Below are 27,209 nucleotides of genomic sequence, written 5' to 3'. Positions count from 1 at the left end.
TCAAAACTAGTTGCTGCCAGTTCAAATCCATATTTCAAAAAATGTGGGGCAAAATATATTATTTTGAATGATTGATTATTCGATTATCAGTTACAATATTTTGATAATCGATTACATACATTTTAATTATACGATGTCGAAATACCTGATCAATTACCTACGCCCTATTTCTGAAAAAAATTATCTTGAAAAAATGCTCAAAAAAGCATCAAAGTCGCGATAAATGAACAAAAAACGATGAATAAATTAAAATAAAGTTCGTCAAAATTTCAAGAGTATATGTAAGTGTTGAAAATTTTGTAAAATGATAGATATCTATTAAAAAATCCACAAAAAATCAATAAAACTTTAAACCACTGCAAATGCCCAAAAAATACCTAATAAAATTTGACAAAATTCAACAAAAATTATATACCTAAAACATCGTTGAAACTTTTCTCAACTCAATAAAATGCATCAAAAACACTCAGTATCACCAAAAATGAAGAAATATTTTTTAAAAAAAGATCAATTATTTTTGAAAGATAAGTATCCACACTCGATTATTTGCGATTAGGCACCAATTCAAATATTATCATAAAAATTGATTATTTTCGATTATTTTTTCGCAATTACCTGAACGAATTCAACTCTAATATTTTAGTATTGTTCGCCTCCAAATTTGATTCAAACGAAACCGCCATTTTTAGGAAGAGCATGGTCTGAAAACCAACACAACCATAAATCATAATTTCAGCTGCCTAAATTGATTATTCGATTTTTGGAGCATTTTTTCAAATTTAAAAACGACTGAAATTCGGCGATTTTATTTTTTTTTTTAAACGCACATTTATTCAAGAAAACAAGGAAACAGTAGTGAAACTAATGTATACGACATACGTATAATGTACTTACTCCCTTGAATTGAATTTAACCATTTTCTGTCATTCAGGACTTCAGGAGCCTTCAGAGCAATTTTCGATTTTTCCACAAACAGAAAGTAAAATTTCTCTAGAAGGTGTATAAATGAATTTGGACAGCTAAAAATCGAGTTGTCTTTTTTTCTCGACTTATTTAACGAATTTATGCAGATATGACGCAATTTCGAAATGGACACCTCGATTTCAGTTTTTTTATGACTAGCATTAATACCTATATTTAGGGAAAAAAAGTTCAAAAATTTGCAGCTTGTTGGAAAATTTTAAAATATTGCACGAATGGTTTCATTTTGCCTAAAACCAGCATCTGAAATTTGAATTTCACCATTTTGGGGCCTCTCTGAAGACCCAGTGTGATTTTCGATCTCTGTAGAATTTTAAAATTTTTCTAAAAGATCTATAGAAATTAATTTACATAACTAAAAATCGAGTTGTGGCTTATTCTCAGGGTTGGGCGAACTCTTTTTGAAAATGAAACAAATTCTATTCAGTCGATTCCACTCATTTTGAAGAGAACTCCACCTCATCTCTTTTAAAACTCTTTTTAAAAAGAATCACATTTTGAATCGATGACCTTTTTTCAAGTAGTTCTATTCTTTTTCAATTATTTTTCAACTCTTTCGTCAAATTTTTAAAAATTATTCTCCAACGCTTTGTTCCTTGTAAGTATGTACTTTTGACAGAAGCATCTTCCAAAAAAGAGAGATTAAATTCAGAAGTAGGATTTATCCTCCCTCCAAAAAAGCATTTTATTTTTTTTGACAACTTCAACAGCTTAGGAAATACTTTCATATCGCAAAAAAATTGGAATTAAACAAGGTTAAATGTCATGAGAGTTTTTGAATTTTTTGAATTTTGGTTGGCGTATTATGAAAATTTTTCATTTTGGAAGACTACTGAACTTGTATGGTAAATACATACATAAATTAAAATTTTTGATCGCTTTTGCTATCTACACAAATTTTTTTATTTAATCCAAAATTAAAATTCTCAAAAATCACAGTCCCGTTTAAATCGGAGGTCCTTCGAGATCTTCCCTTGTAATTTTTTTTTTCGAAAAAGGTAAAGTGTATCCTTTTTTATCACACATCTGCACAGCAAAACATAATACATCGACTAGATTTTTCAAAATTAACTTCAACATGGTCGAACAATTAAGCCATCCTCTGTGTATTTTAGTTAATATTAAACGCTTCAAAGAGCGAGAAGTTAATATGAGATTATTTATGTTCTAGTACAACTGTATAGATATTTTATACTACTCAACAGCGTATGTAGGTAGTGGTAGAGGTAGGTATATATACGTATGTACTTATAGTGGGCACAGGCAGATATTTTTATGCATGCTGAACGAATTAAGTATTCTTTTCTATATTTTATAGGTCTAAGTATAATACGTTTTCCGTTTTGTGTTGAGCCAGGAAATAGTATCATAATTTTTACAATACATAAAGGCGATAAAAACCTTTCAAAAAGGGATCCTTTTCAGCTTCGGTATTTAACTCATTAAGTAGCTACATACATTTTATCCCAAAAAATAAAATTACCTACCCACTCATTCTGGGACATTTCACATCGGACAGAAAAACTTTGTACAACCTAAAAAGAGGAGAAAACACTCGTGTAAGTACCTACTTTCAATTCTCAAATAAAATCACTCGTCGCACCTGCCTCGTTCAGATTTCACTTGCATACCTACCAAAGTTCATTTTGGGTAGGTGTGGGTGTAGGTATATAGATACATTAGCAAAAAACAAATCGATTTTCATTCATAGATAGGTACCTATACATGTAGATATATCTACGCATTTAAATGACAATCGTAGTCGAAGAGGACTTACCTAAATGATGATATATCCGACATTCGGATACGGATTTTTTTTTCACAATTTACTCAATATCCGTCATTTTACGTTTTATTTACGTATACGTGTAGGTATTTCGTTTCGAATAATACACGTGGATTTTGCTTTACCAGCATAAATGACGCGTAAGTTATAATGATGTGTTACACAATGACCATCGGATAGGGTAGGTAATGAAAAAAATACGTATTACGTATACCTACCTACCTACCCACCTACCTATGAGAACATAATGACGTCAAAAATTGGCACTTTGGCAGAGTTGATTTTCCAGATTATTTTAACGTTTGTATCATCACTTTACTATATGAAAGAGCTTTTCATTGAATGAACCGAAAAAGCGACGTGTGGGCTATAAAATTATATACGTGTGATAAGATCTGAAGATGAAAATTATACACCTAGACGTACATTTTCAAACAACAAATCAAGACTGAAAAGTTGACATTGTAGGATTTCAAATGTACGAGTAAATGATGATGATTAAATTGGTCTAAAATTAGGTTTAAGAGTAATGTAGGTACAATGAGGGCAAATGCGATGTTCGATTATTGGAATCAAATAGTAATCCGTGGGATTAAGGTATCTCTATCTATCTATATGTACTTGAAATATTATATGAATTTCATGAGGGTATTTAATTTCAAAGAAGGGTCGAACCAAATGGTGGAGTGAGGAGCATCTTTATAGATAACAAAACTGATTTTTTCGAGTCGATATTTCCAAATCAATATCTCCATCCTCCACAAAAAAATATAATTAACTGAAAAAAAAGGAAAAAATTTCACGTCGAATAGAGAATTTTTCAATATAACTTCTCGTTGGTTTTCCCCCCAGGTATCTTAGCAAATTTTTATCATGCGAGAGACTCGAACAAAAAAAACGTCATCGTCGCGCCGATTATCGAATATAATACCCAATTCATTTTCATTTAATTGCAAACCTTCGTCGGTAAAAAAAAAACGAAAACCAATGAAATGAATTGATAAATATTTCATTCGTATAGTCTACAAATCGCCCCAATACATCGGATACTAGAATAATAGCACAAATCACCCATAAAAAATTCATTCGAACGCCTCCACAGTCCACGGATCAAAAACTCGACTCGAATTCGCCTCCATACGACGTATGAAGACTAAAAATAAGCATTTTTTCCGTTTCGCTACCGTCACGAAGACGACGCGAATCCGAAATCCGAAGAAAGAAAAAAAGAAGCCTGCAGAGCCTGCTCGTAAACAAAGAATGAGGCGACCGAGCCGATGATTTAAACGCTTAAAATGCGAAATTCGTAGACACTGGGCCAGCATGGAAGGAGGTTTTTTGGTACATTACAACCCCAATCTGTTTAACTTTAACCAATATCGTTATTGACACGGATAAAAAGGGAAAAGCCATAAACAAGAGTAATTTAATTCCCAGATACAACAATCACGTTTCTCGCGATGAAAGTCATAAAATTTAGATACTTTGTTGACTTTCCAAATCGAATATCCAAAAAATAAATTAATTTTTGTAGCTAAATTCGCGCTGCTATCCGTTTTCGCTCAACTTGCACCTTTTATGTGTATTATTGTGCCAATGCGACTGCTAGAATTCGCCGCCTTTTAATGGAAAAAATCTCACTCGAGCATCTGCGAGTGGGCTCGACGCGAATCGAAGTTAAATTGCATTTCCCAGCGTTATTATTGCTCGACCTATTATTCGGGCGACTAAAAGATCAGCAAAGTAGACGGGTTAAAAGTACCTATACCAAAGAGAAACACAACTCTGATGACATAAGTGGTCACCACAAAGGAAACAGCATTTTACAGAGTTGAACGTAAGTATAGTAAGCGGTATGGCATTTCTATTTGTATTAAAGTGGTGAAAATTTGTTATATGTAAGACTTTTAGATGAAAAAATACCAACGAGTGTTATAGCATTTCTTTGAAAAAGAGTACCACTGTTCTGTATTACATCCGCAATAACGTAACTGCTTTAAATTGAAAATTTTTCACGAAATTTTCTCGCTTATGTGCACGAGAATACTTTTGTCTTCATTTTTATAATACGAAAATCAAATCTCGAACTACTCGTATATTTATCGTTGCGTTCAATGGAATTAAATTATACCCTACTTGAATTCATTATTTTTAATATTTTCAAGATGTTTGTGCAATTTTTTATCTCCTAAAAACACTTAATTTCAATTTTCAACTTAATCGCGAAGATCCACCCAGTTTTTCTTATTTTCTAACTACGAAAAATATGTAATTCGTATTAACGATAATGTACTTACATAATTCTATAATCTTTCTTCTCTTAATTTGTCAACTTGAAAGTTTGGAAACTATAATGTTTAAATCGATTTCTATTCTCGGAGTTTGGACGGTTTTTTGGTATGTGCGGAGATATAGATAAGGACGGTACCTATACTTTTTAATCGATGACAAATCTTGGTTGTTTACTGCTTCGCTCGAGTATTTCCGAATATAGAAATTTAAAAGGGTATTATACGAGATTTACCGAATAATCCGCTAATTGTAGAAAACATTATGTAAGAGGAAGTATCGATATCAGTTATCAAGAAGAAATATCGTCCACTACCGTTTTACCACACCCTAAGAACTAAGAAGAATGTCTTCATCTCGTATAAGAATACAAAACAAATAAACAAACAGTGTATTAGGTATTTAATATTGAAAGCTTTAGTAATTTTGTATAGATTTTCAGAGTCTTCCTTATTAAAAAAAAATCATCCAACTTGACCAAGCTAACAATTGCTTTACTTATTTCCTTCCTGTTCCTCTTCCTTGATAAACTTGAAAATTGATGAAAAATTATGAATTTAGACCCCAGCCCCCTTCATATTCTACATGAAACAATTCCAGAATTTGATTTTTTAATTTTGTTGCTGTCAAAACTATTGAAATGACTCGTACTTCTTCATCAAAATTGCCAAAAAGTAAGTATTGTTTTTTGCCAAAATCGTACAAACCCCTTTAATCTGGTCAAAATTATCAGAAACTCTCAAAAAATTTGTTTTTTTTTTGCCAAAATTGCAAAAAAATAAGTTTTTTTCTATTGTTTTCACCAAAATTACCAAAAAAGCTTACTTACTTTTTTGATCGCAATTTTTTTTTGTAAAATTGCAGAAAAATCCCTTTGAAATCGGTATAGGCCTTTTCCTTTATTAGATTAGATATCATGAAAAGTCAACTTTCAATAAAACTTGCGGGTACTGTGAAAATTTATGAAAACTACATCTGTTAATATGACTCTTTCCATACCTGATCTCAGAGGCGGACTAGCCACATAAGAGCTACAGTGTTGGTCACAACCACTGGTTTTAAGCAGTTTCTGCCACTGCCACTGGTCTTAAACAGTGTTTGTCACTACCACTGGTTTTAAGCAGTACCTGCCACTACCATCAGTTTTAAACAGTGTCTGTCACTACCACTGGTTTTTAACAGTATCTGTCACAACCACTGGTTATAAACAGTGTCTGTCACTACCACTGGTTTTGAACAGTGTTGGTCACTACCACTGGTTTTAAACAGTGTTGGTCACTACCACTGGTTTTTAACGGTGTTTGTCACAACCACCGGTTATAAACAGTGTCTGTCACTACCACTGGTTTTGAACAATGTTGGTCACAACCACTGGTTTTAAACGGTGTTGGTCACTACCACTGGTTTTAAACAGTGTTGGTCACTATCACTGGTTTTAAACGGTGTTGGTCACTACCACTGGTTTTAAACAGTGTTGGTCACTACCACTGGTTTTTAACGGTGTTTGTCACAACCACTGGTTATAAACAGTGTCTGTCACTACTACTGGTTTTGAACAGTGTTGGTCACAACCACTGGTTTTAAACAGTGTTGGTCACAACCACTGGTTTTAAGCAGTTTCTGCCACTGCCACTGGTCTTAAACAGTGTTTGTCACTACCACTGGTTTTAAGCAGTTCCTGCCACTACCATCAGTTTTAAACAGTGTCTGTCACTACCACTGGTTTTTAACAGTATCTGTCACAACCACTGGTTATAAACAGTGTCTGTCACTACCACTGGTTTTGAACAGTGTTGGTCACTACCACTGGTTTTAAACAGAGTTGGTCACTACCACTGGTTTTTAACGGTGTTTGTCACAACCACTGGTTATAAACAGTGTCTGTCACTACCACTGGTTTTGAACAATGTTGGTCACAACCACTGGTTTTAAACGGTGTTGGTCACTGCCACTGGTTTTAAACAGTGTTGGTCACTACCACTGGTTTTTAACGGTGTTTGTCACAACCACTGGTTATAAACAGTGTCTGTCACTACCACTGGTTTTGAACAATGTTGGTCACAACCACTGGTTTTAAACGGTGTTGGTCACTACCACTGGTTTTTAACAGTGTTTGTCACAACCACTGGTTATAAACAGTGTCTGTCACTACCACTGGTTTTGAACAGTGTTGGTCACAACCACTGGTTTTGAACAGTGTTGGTCAGAACCACTGGTTTTGAACAGTGTTGGTCACAACCACTGGTTTTTAACAGTGTTTGTCACTACCACTGGTTTTAAACAGTGTCTGTCACTACCACTGGTTTTGAACAATGTTGGTCACAACCACTGGTTTTAAACGGTGTTGGTCACTACCACTGGTTTTTAACAGTGTTTGTCACAACCACTGGTTATAAACAGTGTCTGTCACTACCACTGGTTTTGAACAGTGTTGGTCACAACCACTGGTTTTGAACAGTGTTGGTCAGAACCACTGGTTTTGAACAGTGTTGGTCACAACCACTGGTTTTTAACAGTGTTTGTCACTACCACTGGTTTTAAACAGTGTCTGCCACTACCACTGGTTTCAAACAGTGTTGGTCACAACCACTGGTTTTAAACAGTGTTTGTCACTATCACTGGTTTTAAGCAGTTTCTGCCACTACCACCAGTTGTAAACAGTATCTTTCACTACCACTGGTTTAAACAGTGTCCGGCACTACCTCTGGTTTTAAGCAGTTTCTGCCACTGCAACTGGTTTTAAACAGTGTTTGTCACTACCACTGGTTTTAAGCAGTTCCTGCCACTACCACCAGTTGTAAACAGTGTTTGTCAGTACCCCTGGTTTTTAACAGTGTTTGTCACTACCCCTGGTTTTTAACAGTGTTGGTCACTACCACTGGTTTTTAACGGTGTTTGTCACAACCACTGGTTTTAAACGGTGTTGGTCACTGCCACTGGTTTTAAACAGTGTTGGTCACTACCACTGGTTTTTAACGGTGTTTGTCACAACCACTGGTTATAAACAGTGTCTGTCACTACCACTGGTTTTGAACAATGTTGGTCACAACCACTGGTTTTAAACGGTGTTGGTCACTACCACTGGTTTTGAACAATGTTGGTCACAACCACTGGTTTTAAACGGTGTTGGTCACTACCACTGGTTTTTAACAGTGTTTGTCACAACCACTGGTTATAAACAGTGTCTGTCACTACCACTGGTTTTTAACAGTGTTTGTCACTACCACTGGTTTTTAACAGTGTTCGTCACTACGACTGGTTTTAAACAGTGTCTGCTACTACCATCAGTTTTAAACAGTGTCTGTCACAACCACTGGTTATAAACAGTGTCTGTCACTACCACTGGTTTTTAACAGTGTTTGTCACAACCACTGGTTATAAACAGTGTCTGTCACTACCACTGGTTTTGAACAGTGTTGGTCACAACCACTGGTTTTGAACAGTGTTGGTCAGAACCACTGGTTTTGAACAGTGTTGGTCACAACCACTGGTTTTTAACAGTGTTTGTCACTACCACTGGTTTTAAACAGTGTCTGCCACTACCACTGGTTTCAAACAGTGTTGGTCACAACCACTGGTTTTAAACAGTGTTTGTCACTATCACTGGTTTTAAGCAGTTTCTGCCACTACCACCAGTTGTAAACAGTATCTTTCACTACCACTGGTTTAAACAGTGTCCGGCACTACCTCTGGTTTTAAGCAGTTTCTGCCACTGCTACTGGTTTTAAACAGTGTTTGTCACTACCACTGGTTTTAAGCAGTTCCTGCCACTACCACCAGTTGTAAACAGTGTTGGTCACTACCACTGGTTTTGAACAATGTTGGTCACTACCACTGGTTTTTAACAGTGTTTGTCACAACCACTGGTTATAAACAGTGTCTGTCACTACCACTGGTTTTTAACAGTGTTTGTCACTACCACTGGTTTTTAACAGTGTTCGTCACTACGACTGGTTTTAAACAGTGTCTGCTACTACCATCAGTTTTAAACAGTGTCTGTCACAACCACTGGTTATAAACAGTGTCTGTCACTACTACTGGTTTTGAACAGTGTTGGTCACAACCACTGGTTTTAAACAGTGTTGGTCACTACCACTGGTTTTTAACAGTGTTTGTCACAACCACTGGTTATAAACAGTGTCTGTCACTACCACTGGTTTTGAACAGTGTTGGTCACAACCACTGGTTTTGAACAGTGTTGGTCAGAACCACTGGTTTTGAACAGTGTTGGTCACAACCACTGGTTTTTAACAGTGTTTGTCACTACCCCTGGTTTTAAACAGTGTCTGCCACTACCACTGGTTTCAAACAGTGTTGGTCACAACCACTGGTTTTAAACAGTGTTTGTCACTATCACTGGTTTTAAGCAGTTTCTGCCACTACCACCAGTTGTAAACAGTATCTTTCACTACCACTGGTTTAAACAGTGTCCGGCACTACCTCTGGTTTTAAGCAGTTTCTGCCACTGCTACTGGTTTTAAACAGTGTTTGTCACTACCACTGGTTTTAAGCAGTTCCTGCCACTACCACCAGTTGTAAACAGTGTTTGTCAGTACCCCTGGTTTTTAACAGTGTTTGTCACTACCACTGGTTTTAAACAGTGTCTGCCACTGCCACTGGTTTTAAACAGTATCTGTCACTACCACTGGTTTCAGGGGCGGACTGGCCATATGAGCTGCGGGGAAATCCCAGTAGGCTCTGGGAAGAAAGTTGGCCCTTGAGTAGAAAGTGGGCCCTTTTTGTGAAAAATGTGAATAAATTTTTGATAAAATTCAAAAGTATGCAACTTTTTTTGGTAATGAGTGAGAGTTTGGGGGCTCAATGATTGGAAAGTACTGAATATGGGCCCTTAATGTACAAATAGGCCCCAATTTCTATCATTTTGCGGTAGGCCTTTTGGGCCAGTCCGCCCCTGCCTAATCTTCTAAAAATGATGAAAATTCTCTAAATTCAAAATACATATTCAATGGAAGAAAAATGCATCAAACCTTCTTTGAAAAAAAAACCGATGCATTTAGCGTAAGATGACCGACTTTTTATAAAATAAAAATGTTTTACGAACGAATCGTTTCGTACAAGTGACTCGTTCGCGAACTAATAGATTCGTATGAGTGACTCGTTCGCGAACGAATCGATTCGTTAAAGTGACCCGTTCACGAACGAATCGATTCATATACTCAATTTTTTGTGAATCATTCACGAACGAATTGAATTATTTTTTGTGAATCATTCGCGAACGAATTGAATTATTTTTTGTGAATCATTCGCGAACGAATTGATTCATAAATTAAAGAATTGATCGATTCGTTGGCAAATGGGTTTTTCAAAAAATTGATCAATTCGATTACGAATGATTCATCGCCAAAAATTGAGGGTCGTATTAGTAAGTATAAATCTCATAATAAGGAAACCTGCATTTGCGGGAATGAGCGTATCTTGATCCCAGACCCTCAAAACGTAAAGAAAAGTCACTCCTCGACCCAACTCTCACTATCGCAACAAATACAATACACCACTTTTCTAACGAAAAGTCGGTAAAAAGCGTCGCATGAAAACGTCACACTAAAATCGTGAAAATGTCAAGAAAAAAATGAAATTTGCATGAAAAGATGATACATACTTGAGAATAAAATTCATGAAATCACGAATTGATAATGTTAAAAAAATTATTTAATGAACTCTGAACAATCGTCATTGTGTTTTTCTAGCATTTCAAGATGTCGACAATTTTACCTGATCGAAAAAATAATAATGAAGTAAGTAGGTATATTTGTTTTTCTGTCACTGATTTTCATTCATTTATGAATTTCTCGACAAACCTAGGCAAAGTTCAAACAAACTGGGTCAATGCCCTGGCTACCTTATTATGATATGACTGCCAAAGTACGTGCTTATTATTTCCGAAATGTTCTGTCAAAATGTTAAAAAGCAGACATTTTTATTTGCTTCTCGAAGACGGTTTTTCAAAACATTTTCGATGCCTTCACTTTAAGAAAATAAAGCAAAGCCACAATGATTTTTTTTCTTTCCTTTGTATTTCCAGATCTGTCTTCGACTTCTAATACTGAGGGGGTGGGGGTATTAGTAGGTCAGATTTCTATTCATTTTTTGGTTAAATTCCTTTCGTTTTTTAAACTCTTTAGCAGTAGGTAGGTAGCTCAAAATTTACCAACTTTATTTTTTTAAAATTAATTTTGAATTTAAAAAATGTTGCTATAGAATAAGTAAAAAAGATTGACCTTTTTGATATCCTCAATTGTCTCTAATTAGTTATCCAAGGAATAAAAGTGGAATTTTTAGAATCCACCTTTAATGTCAAGTTGCTATCAAGTGAAGAAAAATACGAAACCATTATTTTTCGTACATTTGGAACATCTTTCATGCACACATTTAAAACTATGAACAATTTACTTAAGTCAACAGATGGTTGATTTTGCTCTAAAAAAATTATCACATTTGATTCTCCATATCGATTAAAAAATTAAAAATTCGATTTAAAAAATAAGCAGCGTTGAATAGTGTGAAATGATGGGTAGGTTAAGTATACACCACTTGAAGAACTCAAATAATATTTTTATTCGACGAGTTGATTGAATTAGTAAACGGATTTTGGGCGAAATAGGCTAAATTGATCTTTTCAGGGCACAGTTATAAACGTTAACAAGTTATCGCTTAGCCATTTAATGGTCGGTCTGTTTCGGCGATGTAACTAATTATTTTATAATCACCGCGTAGAGCGAGCGTACACAGCTACACCTTCCGTCGCCGTCGTTTATCTATCTACTCTAGTATACACAGAAGCCGGATTCTAGACTATAGACGCAACAAGATGCGGCTAATTATAATTAATCAACCTAGTACTAATTCGTATTAAGTCGGATCTAGCGTACGTACGCAAGCATCATCGGCTGGCTGGTCCTTTAACGATTTTATAGCGTAATATTTTCCATGTATGTACTCGTACTTACGATTAGTAGGTAATTCATTCGCGCTCATTCTGTTTGTGGTAGGTAATTTGAGGTTAGCTTTAAAGAATACCGCAAACTGTACAGATACAGGGTAACCACGTTTTTGGTATATACTCGTAGGAATTGACAAATGAGAGATCGAGCCTATGTTGGCTGGTTTTTGGCCAAGAAAAACACCAGCGTGAGAATCGCTGGTATCACTTTTTCAGTATAAACATACCAAGACAAATGACGAGCAAAGATTCGTGTTCATTATGCAAATCTACGCTTTTCATTTATATTTCTCGGTTAGTTAGGAAGATTTGTATAGCTTACCGCGTCCCTAACGAGATTACACTGTGAGCATATTTCGTCCATGCTTCATATCGGGCCTACAATACGGCCACTGATCGAAATTTCGTCTTTGTTATCGAGCCGAAAACGGAGAATTGCCGCTGCTGTCTGGCTTGTACGAGTAAAAATCTATTCTCTTCGCGGTAACTTCCTCTAATTTATACGTCGAGTGAAAAATTTCCTTCGCAATATGGCGCATGTCAATACATCGACCCCGTCAGCCGTCGGTTCCATTTTTCGGATTTGAATTTATGATCAGAGTATCTCCCATAGAGGGAGAGAAATAAAATACCTACGTAAAAAACCCTGCAAAATATAAATTGATACTTTCGAACGAAGAATTGTTTTCAATTCAACGTACGCGAACGGCCACTATCAAAGTTTTTTTTTTTTTTTTTCTATAGACGACTTAATGAACACGACGAAATCAGGGTACCTATATACGAATAAAAGTGTAGTATATGGACCAACGACGATGTCAATTCGGTGAAAAGAAACCACCTCATCTGACGGCATGCCGCGCTTTAATTCAACTTTTTGTATTCGCGTTCATTTGAGTCGATTAAATGCGAATTTATATCGACGAGTTTTATTTATTTTTCAACATTTCCAAATTACTTCTTAGTCAGTTTTAAACCGCATTATTCGTCGGCGAAAATTCAATCAGCGTTTCTTAATTAGAAATTTGCACGATGAAAATGCGGAACATATGTACCTACCTATAATATTTGTTTGAAGGGATGGTCTCACAATATGATCATTTTTTAAAACGTAGAGCCGTTGACGAATTTCGTTGTAGAAAACATGCTGATTTTTTTGCTACAAATTAATAGATATTTGTGAATGGAGAATTCTGCTTCAGGATAGGTAGTCTGTTTTTTTTTTAATTTAACGAAACTTATTTTGCTTATGTCCTAAATCGAGAGCACCATGAAGTTGTTGATCCATCATAGCTGCTTAAATTCTCAAGTTGCACTGCTAAAATTTGAGAAAACAATCTGATGATGTTTTAAGGGTTCTGCAATTTGATATAATCATACCAGAGAAAGCCAGCTGGGTACCTAGGTAGGTAGGTACATAGAAAAATAAATGAAAACTCATTTTAAAAAAAATTTTGAATTCTAGATATGTACCTATTTATATTTTTGAAATTTGAAAAAAAAAATCAGTTTCACAACCTTCCGCTGAGCTCTGGTAATTTCCTTTTTATGATTAATTTCATCCCCCCCTAATATTTTAAGAACCCCCAAAAAGGTAAAAATACACAATTTTCATCAAAAACGTTGTTTAACTTTGTTTTGGGATCATAATTCCAACAAGTTTTCTTTTTTCTGATCTATATTTGGGAAGCCCTGAAAGAAGTTTAGAACTTTTTTTTTCAAATCAAAATCTTAAAAACGTTGTCCTATGTTTTTACAAATGAAGCTGATGGTTGGATTTTAAGCAAGTTTGTGAGTTGCTTAATTTTTGGGTGATGAATTCTTCGGTGGAAATTCGTTGATGTCATTGATCCATAATTAATCCTCTTGAATAAATCCACATTCCCGAATGCTTCAAAAAAATTTATCAAGTGGCTATTTTTCCAAAATTATTTAAAAATAATATCCTATCAATTTATATCTGCTCAGATATGGTCGATTTACTTATGTGATCAGTGATCAGATTCAATACGTGTGTTAACTTCCTCCCATAAAACTCTTCAAAGAAATTAAGGATCAAAATGAACTTTTTTAAATAGTCTCTATAGATTTTAAAAAAATGAGCTTGAACATTTTTTGTCCTTTAGATTCCTTTCTTGAAGAAAGGATGTCTGTTCAATCTTTTTTTCTCATCAATGGTGAAATTTTTAAAGAAAAATTTCCAAAAAACATGTGATATAGTGTAATATGCCCTCACCCTCTTGGTGGTTATTCTCAGAAAGATTACCTGATTAGGGGAATCGTCTTAACATGGGAACTATTTGTGAGGGCGCATACGGAAAGGGACCTAACGACCAAAAGTAAAATTTCACAAGAGGAGGGTTTAAAGTTTTGCATTATTTCCCTTGTTTTAAGGTATGATTACATATGGCTATTCCAACTTCGAAGGTCCTATACATTATCACACATTCACACACGCCCTCCAACGACTTGTACTGGCCAAATTAGGCACTACAAAGTTGATAAAGTGAGCAATTCTGTTGATATTATCAAGAATTTTAGGGTATTAGTTTCGATAAAAATCGTTTGCTGCTGATTGTGGCAGTGTTTTTTGGTTCAACTTGTGTTTTTTATATAGTTTCACATTAGAGTTAGTTATATATTGTTAAAAAATACATTTCGTAAATCGATACCAGTGGCTAGGTGTATGTACCTTGCCAAAAGTCTTCGATTCGAGTTCCGCTATCGGAAAACTTTTTTAATGATTTTTTCCACTCGTGTCTTATTAAAGTCACGAGTTTTTGTAAAATTTTCATTTTTGACGCGTTTTTACGTCTTTTTCAAATTTTTTGCGTCATTTTTCAACTTTTATGAATGATAAATGTATGCATGCTTCGCTTAAAAGTAAAAAAAATCGATGAAATAATAAAAATTGAGGCCTATGGAGGGTTTTACCCGATTTTTAAAGAGTCCCTACAAAAATTTGGTGAAGAAATAAAAAATTAATTTTTTGGTCGTAAGGTACCTTTTCGTATGCGCCCTCACATTTGTACTTACATAAATCATTATGTACATAAATCACTTGGTATGTGAATCTTACACAATACACCCATTTTATACATAGATCTGTCAATCATGTATAAAAGGGGTGAGCTGAGATCTTCTGGATCGTGGCTTCTCGCTATGAGGATTTGGCCACGAGCCTCACTTGTTTTCTATCGTCTGCAGTGTAAGGTATCAAGTGGCATTCACTCTGAGCGTGGTAATTACATATTGATTTACTCGATTATTGATGGACTAATTAACATAACTGTAATTATAACCTATCGCAATCAACCTATTATGCTTTGCGACTACTCGAGATGATTCCGGACATTATCAAGTAGGGCATGTGATACGTGTGTCTATCTTAGTTCAAAGCATCACCGTAGAGTCACTAGTATTGGGGTAGGCTCGGGGAAGAGGTGGAGAGACGGTCAGCAGTGTTAGATAAGTAGGAACTTACATGGTGGTGTCTCCACTAATTAAATATAATATTAGCATAGTTACTTAATTAATATCATCTGCATCCACAGGCCATGGACAAGGATCCTGACCTGTAGGTAGGTATATTTCTTAATACCTATTTGCTCGACACCAATACCATCTTGTGATGGCATTGATGTCGTTTGAACCACATGATCTGCTTAAATCTTATGTCAAAGAACATAGATTTACATATTAGAGCAAGAATCAATGATAGGATAATTATAAACACATTAATTATAATGGAATTGATGTCTATTGGTCTAATAAAGTTTATCATCGGAATAATAATACTAGGTGTTCATTTTATTATTATTGTAACAGTGAGTTGTTTCGTTGAACATCGGATCGGATACCCTTGTCTATAGGCATTAGTAGACATTGGCTAAATTCACCCCCCCCCTTAGGTAGTATCTCATGCAACCCCCTTTTTAGTAATAACAACTTACCGAATCATCCTATCCAATCATTCCAGATTTAACGATAATACATACATGTGTTTTAAAAAAATTAAGCAGGGTCTGATTTTATACATGTAACATTTGTCAAGTCTCGTATTTTTAGCTCATTTTAGTTGGTATTTGCTCATTGTGAAAAATTCTTTAAACGCAGAATTTTGGAGAAAATGAATAAATTTTAATTTTTCGAAGCATAACAAACTTCAGAGAATTTCACTTATTCCAGCTAAAAATGATTTATTCGAGTCACGAGATGGGAGAGGGATCACACAATACAGCTTAAAATACCGCTGCCTTCTTCACCCAAGTCTACAACTACCTACTTAATATTTCGCATATAATATAAATAAATTTTAGTGGCATATGTATCTACCTACCTTTATTAAAAAAATTTTCCAGACCCCGAATATTGCCACATGCGTAGGATTTACCTACTTTTGGCATTTTGATTTGGAAAATATTTCATTAAAAAAATTCCAACTGATGAGCCGTGAGCGATATACTCGTATTTAGCGGTAGATATTCGAAAGAATTTTACCAAGAAATTTGGATTTTCGCAGCGAAAAAGTCAAAGTCGCCGAATTTTTCACGTACTCGTAACTGGAAAAAGAAAGGGTGATTTTTTTCTCTCCACCTTTGCGTGAACTGGCATTTCGTTGAATGGATGTTTTCCTTTCATCGTTTTCTTAAGGGTCGTGTGTGTTTCCTCGTTTCTGTCTACTTCCCCTGTAGTCAGACGAATCTCACGGGCATATTAGCTCCAGTACCTACCAGTGTTTTATCGCTGGACTAGTTCGCACTTCGCACTTCGCACTTCGCACGTTGTTTTTGAGCAGTTATTTATCATCGGTGCGAAGAGTAAATTCGAGACTAAAAAAGTCTTAATATTCGCAAACTATTCGTAAAAGGTAAAAGGTACTCTCTTAATTTGAAACAGTGAAATTTTACTGCTTTACAGTCAAATTTCACTGCTTTAAGAAGGCAAAATGTCGTGACTGCAAAAAGCAGTAAAACAGTACTGCTAAAATCAGTAATCTAAAATTACTCTTAAAGACAGTAGTTTTTCACTGATCATTTCTGTAATTTAATTACTGATTCTGGCAGTACGTTTTACTGCTACTTCCAGTGGCGATTTTTTACTTTCTAGAAACAGTGAAATTTGACTGTCTTTGATGGTAGTAATTTGCAAAATGGCGAACGTGTTATTTATTGAAGTTTTCTACAGCTAAATTCTTTCAAAATTTAACAGATTGATAATTCTTTCAACGATATTCGCTTGAAATTTGCATTGAATACGAGTGTAATCAATATTCGAACTTCGAAGTTATTCACAAATATTTCCAACTGATATGTTATGTTCAATTAATTGTTATAAATATTGTCGAGCGTACAGAATGCTTTAGTACACTTCATAAGTATAATAGTTATGCTGATATCACACCATTCACTCAAATACTCATAATACTCATTAATCTACGAGTTCGAATATTGTATATGAACAGTTAAACATATCAATTGGAATATTTGACAATAACTTACCAGTTAGAATATGAATATTGGTTTCACTGTCGTCAATTCATGTTTTTGCAAGTAAAAGATTGTTGAAAGTTGATCTGTTTCACTTCTGAAGAATTATTTATAGAAAACTTCACCAATATAATAAGTTTTGAAAACACACATTCACCATTAAACTGCATTCGTGGCTATTGCACAAGTGTAACATCATAACTGAACACACGTTTGCAAAATTTACAACCTTCAACAATGATAAGAAAGCTAATCTACTGCTTTAAACAGTCAATAAATCAGTATTACTGCTTGAAACAGTAAATTTCTACTGCTTTAAACAGTGAATTGATCAGAATTACTGTTTGAAGCAGTAATTTTCACTGCTTAAAAACAGTAAATCAATCAGTTTACTGCTTCAAACAGTGAATTTCTACTGCTTCAAACAGTAAAATCAATCAGTTTACTGCTTGAAACAGTCATTTGAATTTTACATACTGGATTTATCAGTAGAATTTAATACTGATTGCAACAGTTAAATGATTAAGTTTGACTGTTGGAGGCAGTCAGATTAACTGTTTAACAGTAGTTTTACAAAATTTCAAATTTACTGAATAAAACAGTAATGAAATTGACTGCTTCAAATTTAGAGAGTAGCGACTAGCGAGCTCGTGCTCGTACATCACATTTCATAAATGAAAGTGAAATCTCACGTGAAAGATATTTGTCGTTGTTTTTCGTACACTGCGATGATACGAGAGTTGGCGAAAATTCGCTGAAAAAATATCAAGTAAAAGGCGTTTCCTCGTTTTGCAATGCTTGCAATGCTTTCTCCCAAGTAATCTGTCGCTCTCACATCATCTTGATACTCTCGGCTGGTCGTCTTCTTTTTGTACGTCATACGTCCTCTGTGTGTAGGTCTAGGTACACATTACCTATATATAGACGTAGAGTAATCTCTTAATTTTATCACGCTTTTCAGTCGGCATCTTAATTCGTTTTAAACGACGATTCAACAACATCTGTAGCAGTCAGCTCACAGCTGAGGTCTTTTTTTTTCTCAACGGAATGTTGCGAAATTTCAAATTATGTAAAACAATATTTTACGGATTTTAAACTTCACTGTTTCTTAGTCGGCTCGACTCAGTTCCGTGTAAATTTAATTATGTTAAAATGTTGCGTCAACTTTCGCAGATATACTTTTATACTTTAGCTATAGCTTCGCATCGAATATGTACATCATAGATTCTCAATCGGTTGGTAAATGTAAATTTCTTTTCATAAAGTTGTTTTCCTTTTTTCTGTTTCATAATCGGAATATAATTCGCAAGACACGAAAGGAAGGAGAGAAGAGAGATATTCAGATTAAATATAACATCGTTGGCTTTTTCACGTTTTCAAACCACCGTTTGTGGTTTTTCATTTTGATTTTTTAAAATACCTACCTACCATAAGGTAGTTCCAGCGTTAGTAATTCTGTCAAAATTTTCACGTATACATGACAAACGCCCTTTAAAACGATTGTTGAAAGACGTGAAAGATTTTACGTGAGATATTTGTAGTTCGGCGTTGGTGGTTTTTTTTATTATTGATGGGTAAAAATCAGAGAAAGAGAAAGAAAATAAAGAAAACGTAACTCGTTTAGAACTGCTGTCTTATTTGTTCAAAAATTGGCTGCCAATATTTGCCATTTTAATTCTACCATTTGCTCATTTCTATAAGGTGGTACTTTATTTAACCTCGAAGGAAATTTTTTTTTTAGCTTTTAATCAATGCATAAAAGTTTTACTTTAAGAAGTTAATTTATACGTCTTGGTAGCCTATTAAATTAAAAGGCAGTGGATCTTAACTGATACCCGTAGGATGTTTTCTTTTGAACGGTTTGTTTGATTCTAATGTACTTCGAGCCTACTGCATCAGCTCTAGTTTGAATATCGAAGCGTAAAATTTGACTGGATTATTAAAAAGAAAAATTATCGATGTTTTGTAATGGTTTGATAGATTGGAGGATGTAATGGTTTTTAAGATTAGATGCAACGTAGACAAATTGTATTAATTTTTCGCTGAAAGTTGAAAAGTTTCGAAATATTCTAATTGGTTTACCAATCTCATTTTTAATTAGGTATATTAGATTAACTACCACGTGTACCAACTTGATCGTCATAATTCAGCGAAAAAATGTTGATGTATTTTTAAAAAATTGAAATGAGTCATTGAATACCAGATTGGTAAACTAAAATATGTAAAATGTACATAATAAAAATAAAAGTGCTTTTAGGTAGGATCAAAAGGTACTTTTACAAGAATTGAGAAGAAATTTAAATACATTACCTAATATCTCTGATCAGACGGGCTTCTGCGTACACGGGTTTGATCAAATCAGATCAGATCAGATTCTAGCAGATCAGATCAGATTTGGTCAGATCAGATCCTATCAGATAAGATCAGATTAGATATTATATCAAATCAGATCAAATCATATCACACATGGACATCTTCTGGCCTCGATTTGACTTTATTTCATCAGATCAAGAAATTGGTCTGATAAGATCTGGTTGCATTTGATAAGACTTTGTATTGCATCTGATCAGATTGGTTTTTGCTTATACTGGCTTGATCCGATCCGATCAGATCCAACATGATCAGATCGGATCAGATTCAACATGATCAGATCAGATCAGATTTGATCAGAATCGATCAGATCAGATTTGATCAGAATCGATCAGATCAGATTTGATCAGAATCGATCAGATCAGATTTGATCAGAATTGATCAGATCAGATTTAATCAGAATCTATCAGATCAGATTTGATCAGAATCTATCAGATCAGATTTGATCAGAATCTATCCGATCAGATTTGATCAGAATCTATCAGATCAGATTTGATCAGAATCTATCAGATCAGATTTGATCAGATCAGAATCGATCAGATTAGATTCGATTAGATCAGATCAGATCATATCTCACAAGGACATCTTCTGGCTTCGATTTGGCTTCATTTCATCAGATCAAGAAATTGGTCATACATATATAAGCAAATTTGATAAAATCTGGTTGCATTTGATAAGACTTTGTATTGCATCTGATCAGATTGGTTTTTGCTTATATTGGCTTGATCCGATGCGATCCGATCAGATCAGATCCGATCAGATCAGATCCGATCAGATCAGATCCGATTAGATCAGATCCGATTAGATCAGATTAGATCAGATCAGATTTGATCAGATTTGATCAGATCAGATTTGATCAGATCAGATTCGATCAGATCAGATTCGATCAGATCAGATTCGATCAGATCAGATTCGATCAGATCAGATTTGATCAGATCAGATTCGATTAGTATCGATCAGTTCAGATTTGATCAGAATCGATCAGAATCGATCATAATCGATCAGATCAGGTCAGATCATATCCGATCCGATCAGAGTCATTGGTCATATCTAAGCGATAAGATCTGGTTGCACTTGATAAGAACTGTATTGCATCTGGACAGTTTGGTTTTTGTTTATACTGGCTTGATCAGATCAGATCAGATCAGATTCGATAAGATATGATAAGATCAGATCAGAATGGATCAGATTCGATCAGATCAGAACCATATCTGAGTATAATGGCTGATAAAATTTGATTGCATTTGATTAGACTTGTTTAATTACATTTGATCAGACTGATGAGGTTGCATCTGCTCAGATTTACTTTTGCTCAGGCTGGAACGTTTCCATATTTGAGCATATCTGATGAAATCTGGTTGCCTTATTGATTGAACTTCTTTAGATTCTTAATCAGATCTGCTTCTGCTTACATCGGTTTACTGATCTGATCAGATCAGATAACATTTTAACATCGCCCAGTACAAATTCTATTCCATCAGATTAGGAAATTGACTATATACCTGTGCACATCTGATAAGATCTGATTGTACGTGATTATAAATCACATCAGACCTACGGTAGACTGACCTGATCGGATCAGATTTGGATATTCTTTGAACCAATATTCAATCTGACCAAACCTATCGCAGATTATCAAATCTGATTATATCTGATCAGATCTCAATTTTGACCTGTTTGATCAGTTCTGATTACGATAATAGCTGTACATCAGAAGGATCCTACGACTACAGAACTAAACCGGGTTGAACTTAATCCATTTCGTTTGAGTGCTAAACATTTTTGAACATGCATTAAAAAGTTTATATAGGTAGGTGTAGGTACGATTTTTAAATTATTCAGAAACAAATTTTTAAAAAAATGATAAAATGATATTTGTTGAAATACAAAATTGAAGCAATTTTTTGTTTAAATGTTATCTGAAGCGTAAAGTACCTATCTAGAATAAAATTGTGGAAAAGAAACAGTAATTTTATTGTCCTTTGAAGAAAAATACGCAAAAAAAAACACGGAAAATTAAAATATGCCTAAATAAGTCCTTCACGCACAATGTTAGAAATTGCATAAATGAGATTGATGCCCACAATTTGTATTTTAATTTCTGGAAATTTCCAGCTTCGTGTTCAGTTGGAATCCTACACATAACAGAATTTTTACGTCACTAAATATACCTACTCGTAGAGATGTACATACACATAGTAGATACATCACTCAAGCGCCTCCACCTACCTACGTAGAAAAAAAAGTGCATCGTCTGAGTATAGGAACGTTGGCGCGTTTATAAGCGTAGAAATATAATCTTTCCGTACATAAGAGAAGATATTCAGTGTTAGCGAAGATCAACTTTTAAGCCACCACCTTCGCTATTATTCGCTCAACTTGAGCTCATCTTGTGTAGATTATTTCGCAAAATGAAAAACAGCGTTAATTAATTATATTAGTTACTACGCGACAGCTGAAACGTAGCAAAACATTGATAACAGTCACGAGTATGAGACAAGGTTTTATTTTTAAAAAACGTGCGAACAATATTTAAATAACGTTTTAATCAAGGGAATAGGTTCACTCGTCGGCAAAGCTGTGTAGGTACTTGTAGGTATAACTTGAAAGAAGAAAACTGTCACAAATATACTCTAGAGTTTGGTGAAATTCGACTACTTTCATCGCACGTTTTAGTTTAAAAAAAAACAGTACTGTTACCTTGCATTTTTTTTTTTTTTTTTGAAAAATGAATATAAAACAGAAAAGTAAAAAAAAAAAATCTATACAAAACACCGACCGTATTAAAAATACGGAATGACATGCATCCTAATCGAGCTACCGTGCAATATTTCAACAAAACGCATTTTTCAGCATCACAGCGCCATTCATTCGTATTTTCATAATATGATAACGTACAAAAGTTACTCTATTGAATCGCGATCAAATTTTACAAAAAGTATTTTCAAATTGTTTTAAAAACAAACGAAATACGTGAATAGTTTTTCAAAATGAAGTATTATATTATTATGCCAGACATCTCCGCCAAAGTATTCGCGTTTATAAATGTGACTGTTCAAATTTATGAATTTATGATGATACAGATACTATGTACTACTGCTAAGGTGAAAGTTTCAAGTTATAACGTTCGCTTATAATACCGAAGAGAGAAAAAAGCGTGGTCTGGAGCTGGAAGTTGTTCTTTAAGCATGGAGTCGTGAAGTCATCTCCTTAGTTTTGAGTATTCTTTGGGGATATAGTTGATACAGTTGTGAAAATAAAGGGGAAATGAATATTGTATTTTTTGTAGGTGGATATTGTTTCGAATCAAGTTGAAGAGAATGCTTTTGAATCTTCACTTGACCACAATTTTTATTAAAATACGTAGCCTATTAACAAAAAAACAAAGGTAAAGGTATAAAGGTACCAATCTATTAATGTTTTTTTTTTTTTTTTTTTTTTTGAAAAATGTCCAAGTATTAATAGTACTACGTACATAAAGTTATTTTATGTACTTACTTATCAACATTTTTTGAAATTTTAATGAAAACTTTTGAAATGTTTAAACTGAAGAAAAGAAAGTTCTTGAAATCAATGGGCGAGATTGCGAAAGAATTTTGTCAAAAAATAGTTTTTTTTAAAAAATTTCTTGCTTATTTTTTAAATATGTAGCTCATCAACTTTTTACATTTTGAAAATCATAGTGAAAAATAAACGAATAATGGAATTGAATAATTTCACTGATATGCATCAGACTTTCAATCTTAATTAAAGCAGAAATGCCAGTGCCAGTACCTATCTACCTACGTAGGTAAGGTAATTCTCTAGATTGGCACTTACTCTAAAAAATATTCTAAAAATGAAACATACCTAATTTTTAATATCCCAATTTCCAAGGAACTGGACTAGAAAATTACTTTTCGTAACGGAAACAGACATGACTCCTTTGATATAAGTTTCACAGTAAAAATTCAATTCTGAATACCATCTGATTAATTGGTAATTCCTCAGATGTAGAATAAAACAAATCAACGAATCCGTTTCATTTTTTAGAGGCTAAAAGGAAACAGAATTCGAAAAGATGACTAAGATGAGTACCTGTTGAAAATGTTCCATTTCATAACACGAATAGAAATTCTTCGTCAATCGGAAGTTTCTCATACTTAGTTCAAATCATTGTATTGTTATCGTCGCAGGTGCAGTTTTATCTCTTTCTCATAAGATTCCAAGGAGGGAGGGAGTGAAATTTTAATAGTTGACAGAGATAAGAGATGATTCGTTTCGTTTTCGTTAGGTATGTGCAGTGTGCTGTACTATTCTATATTCGCGATAGAGGTGAAGGGGGAGGATCGAGGATGGATCCATGAATCATGCCACTCGCCGTCTTCAAGACTTCAACATTATCGATAAAAGTGGGGTAGATTGGTGCTTGCAGTTGTTTTTTTTCGCATTTTGTCAATAATTTACGGACTAACGAATTCGCGTGATCTTTGATGATTTATACATATTTTTCTTCCGATCGCTGTGCGTTGGTTTTGTGAATGTGTTTTTTCGTTCGGTTGGTGACTAAGACTTCACGTTCATATAAATGATTTGAGTTATGAATTTTGTCTGCCAAATGAAATGAGACTGTCGCTGCCGAACATGTCCATTGTCCATAGATGATGTTTTAGTACATAAATGTAAGTACCGAAGTAGTTTGTGTTTCGTAGTTGTTTCTTGAGAGGATTATCTCAGAATGGTATACTTACTTATATAAGTACCTACATGTTTAGGTACAATTAAATCCATGTTAGATTCAATTGACTGATATGGAATTGAATAAGTATGTAGGACAAAAATTATAATTATCGGAATCACGGTGATGTTTGACTAAGACATATAGTCCGTCATATGACAATTGGAGTAAGTGCACCCCCCCCCGCGGATTCTCCGGGACAACTTTTTTCTTAAAGGGGACATCCTAAGGAACATTTTAAAGCAAACTTGCCATGGCGGTCATTTTGATTGAAAGGTCAGCCGAAATCGCAGATTTTGCCTTTCAACATAGGACTTGCACGAAAATTTTCAAACTTTACAAAAGTAGATCGAAAGATCATGTAAAAATTTATCACTTGTCAAAATTTCAAGTGCTAAAGTGCGTTTTTCGATTTTTGGTGAATTTTTGAAAATCCAATTTAGGCCAAAAATGAGGGAAAAAATCAAAATTTTACCAAATTGACCAAGAAAGCTGAAATTTAGGATATACCCTATTTTCGACATGGCAAATCGATTGGAAACGGTTTCAACCCGTTTTTAGCAGTTCTGGAGCCTCCAGCAGATTTTTTAATCTCGAAATTCCCACAAAATGCCATCAAATTGGAGTTGTAAAGCTGAAATTTATTCTAAAAACTAATTTCAATACGCTACGAAATACTGCAGGTGAATTTCAAGTCGTTTTGGAGCCTCCAGCGACTTTTTGAAAATTCCTGAAGCCTCCAGCAGATTTTTGACACTTTAAATTTTCACAAAGTTTCATCAAATGGAGATGGAAAGCTGAAATTTACTCTATACTCCAATTTTAACACCCTCTGAAGACGATTTCAGGTGGGTTCAAGTCATTTTAGAGTCTCCAGCGACTTTTTTGAAAATTACTGGAGCCTCCAGTAGATTTTTGAAACTTGAAATCTCCCCAACATTAATTTATCAAATTGAGTTGGTAAGCTGAAATTTTCTTCGCAGACTACATGGTGGTTTCAAATGGGTTTGAAGCTTCCAGCAACTTTTAGAAAATTTCGATTTTTCAAAAAAACGCCATACAACCTTTCAAAAAGTCGCTGGAGGTTCCAAAACGACTTGAAATTCACCAGCAGTCAACTTCGTAGCGTATTGAAATTACATAGTTTGCAGAATGAATTTCGACTCTCCATCTCAGTTTGATGACATTTTGGGGAAATTTCAAGTTTCAAAAATCTACCGGAGGCACAAGTAATTTTCAAAAAAGTCGCTGGAGGCACTAAAATGACTTGAACCCTGCTGAAGAGGATTTTTTACAACTGGCAAAATTGTCATTTCATCTATTATTTCACTTTAAAAACTCGTCATTTTATTCGGAAAAATGGAAATTTTTTCTCATGGCAAATTTTTTGTCCCCACCCCCCAAAAAAACATCTGTGATTTTGTTCATGTCAGGTTGACTAATTTTTTCAAAATTGAATTAAAAGACAAATTAAATATAAATTTGCACAATTTGATTCAAGTATATCCAAACCTGAGAAAAAAACAGGATAATAGGGATTCTTAAGGTGGAGGGGATAAAATTTCGAGGGTACCTAATCAACCCAGTCGGCCACTGCAAAGCAGATCCAACTCGCGCAAAAGTTTTACGAAATCTTTCATTAAATCAATCTTGAATTGGGTTAAGATGAAGGTTTTGAAATCAAGGGGTATAAATTAGCATCAGGTTGAGTTTAGTTGAGGTGCAGGTATTGTTTATTTATAGGTATACACAATAAATGAAAACACTGGAATGAAGAAAATATATAAATTTGACACAGATGAAATGAAAATGACAAGCAGCTACCTGGAGATCAAGAAAATGATAAATCTAACTCCAAAAGTCAGCTAGAAAATCTCTTGAGAAATTTTTCACGAATTCATATTCCAACTTGAAAATTGAAAAAACAAGTCGAACAAATGAAAAATTCGTTCATGATGCCATGTTTATCATAAACAGAGTGCAGTGAAAGTGACAAACGTACGAGAAAGGTTGAACGTTTGGTGAGATGGACTGACAAAAAAATATGAAAAATGATCATATAAGTGCTTCCTTGAAAAGAAAAACTAGCAAATTGAAAAGTTTTTGGATTCATGCAACCTAAAAATAATATAATAAATGTGTAGGTGCATAATTTTACAAACTTGATAAACAGTACCATAAATAAAATACAAGTAGGTACCTCAATTTTTTTCAGTCATTTTAGTAAAAATTTACTAATGATTAAATAAAAATTTATCAAATGTGGATTGCAGTCTAATAAATCTTTCATTCATACTAAAAATGGACTTCATTCTTTCCTCAAACGAATCATTGAATTAAATCACACTAGTTACAAAAATCACACACATGTACTACCAAATCGTATCAACCAGTTCTTGTGAATTCTATCTCATCATCAATTTGATTGAAAACAAAACAAATATGAATGACCTATAAATCCCATAATTATTACAAACTTTCTCAGTACTCAAGCTACAACTAACTGACTTTTTAAATCAAATCAAGATCTATGGAACACTTGAAAAATCCGGAAACACAAGTGAAACCACTCAATGATAATTAACACAAAGAATGAAGACAGATGGAACTCTCTAT

The 27,209-nt window shown here is 34.3% G+C and overlaps 2 protein-coding genes across 2 annotated transcripts in view; one reads left to right on the top strand and one right to left on the bottom strand.

Annotated features, from left to right (window-relative positions):
• The window catches only part of LOC135844698 (short neuropeptide F-like), a 74,249-nt gene that overhangs the window by 20,383 nt on the left and 26,657 nt on the right, over positions 1-27,209 (bottom strand). The gene's annotated exons all lie outside the window — the stretch shown is intronic.
• Positions 24,175-27,209, top strand: part of LOC135844693 (LHFPL tetraspan subfamily member 6 protein-like) — a 366,811-nt gene continuing 363,776 nt past the window's right edge. Inside the window, exon 1 of the mRNA XM_065363007.1 lies at positions 24,175-24,537. Within this exon, the coding sequence (XP_065219079.1) occupies positions 24,536-24,537 (2 nt within the window). The 5' untranslated portion in view covers positions 24,175-24,535. The remainder of the gene's footprint in view (positions 24,538-27,209) is intronic.

This window comes from Planococcus citri, chromosome 4 (genome assembly GCF_950023065.1).
Source record: "Planococcus citri chromosome 4, ihPlaCitr1.1, whole genome shotgun sequence".
In the NCBI taxonomy this organism is placed as follows: domain Eukaryota; kingdom Metazoa; phylum Arthropoda; class Insecta; order Hemiptera; family Pseudococcidae; genus Planococcus; species Planococcus citri.
This window is presented reverse-complemented; position numbering and strand designations above follow the sequence as displayed.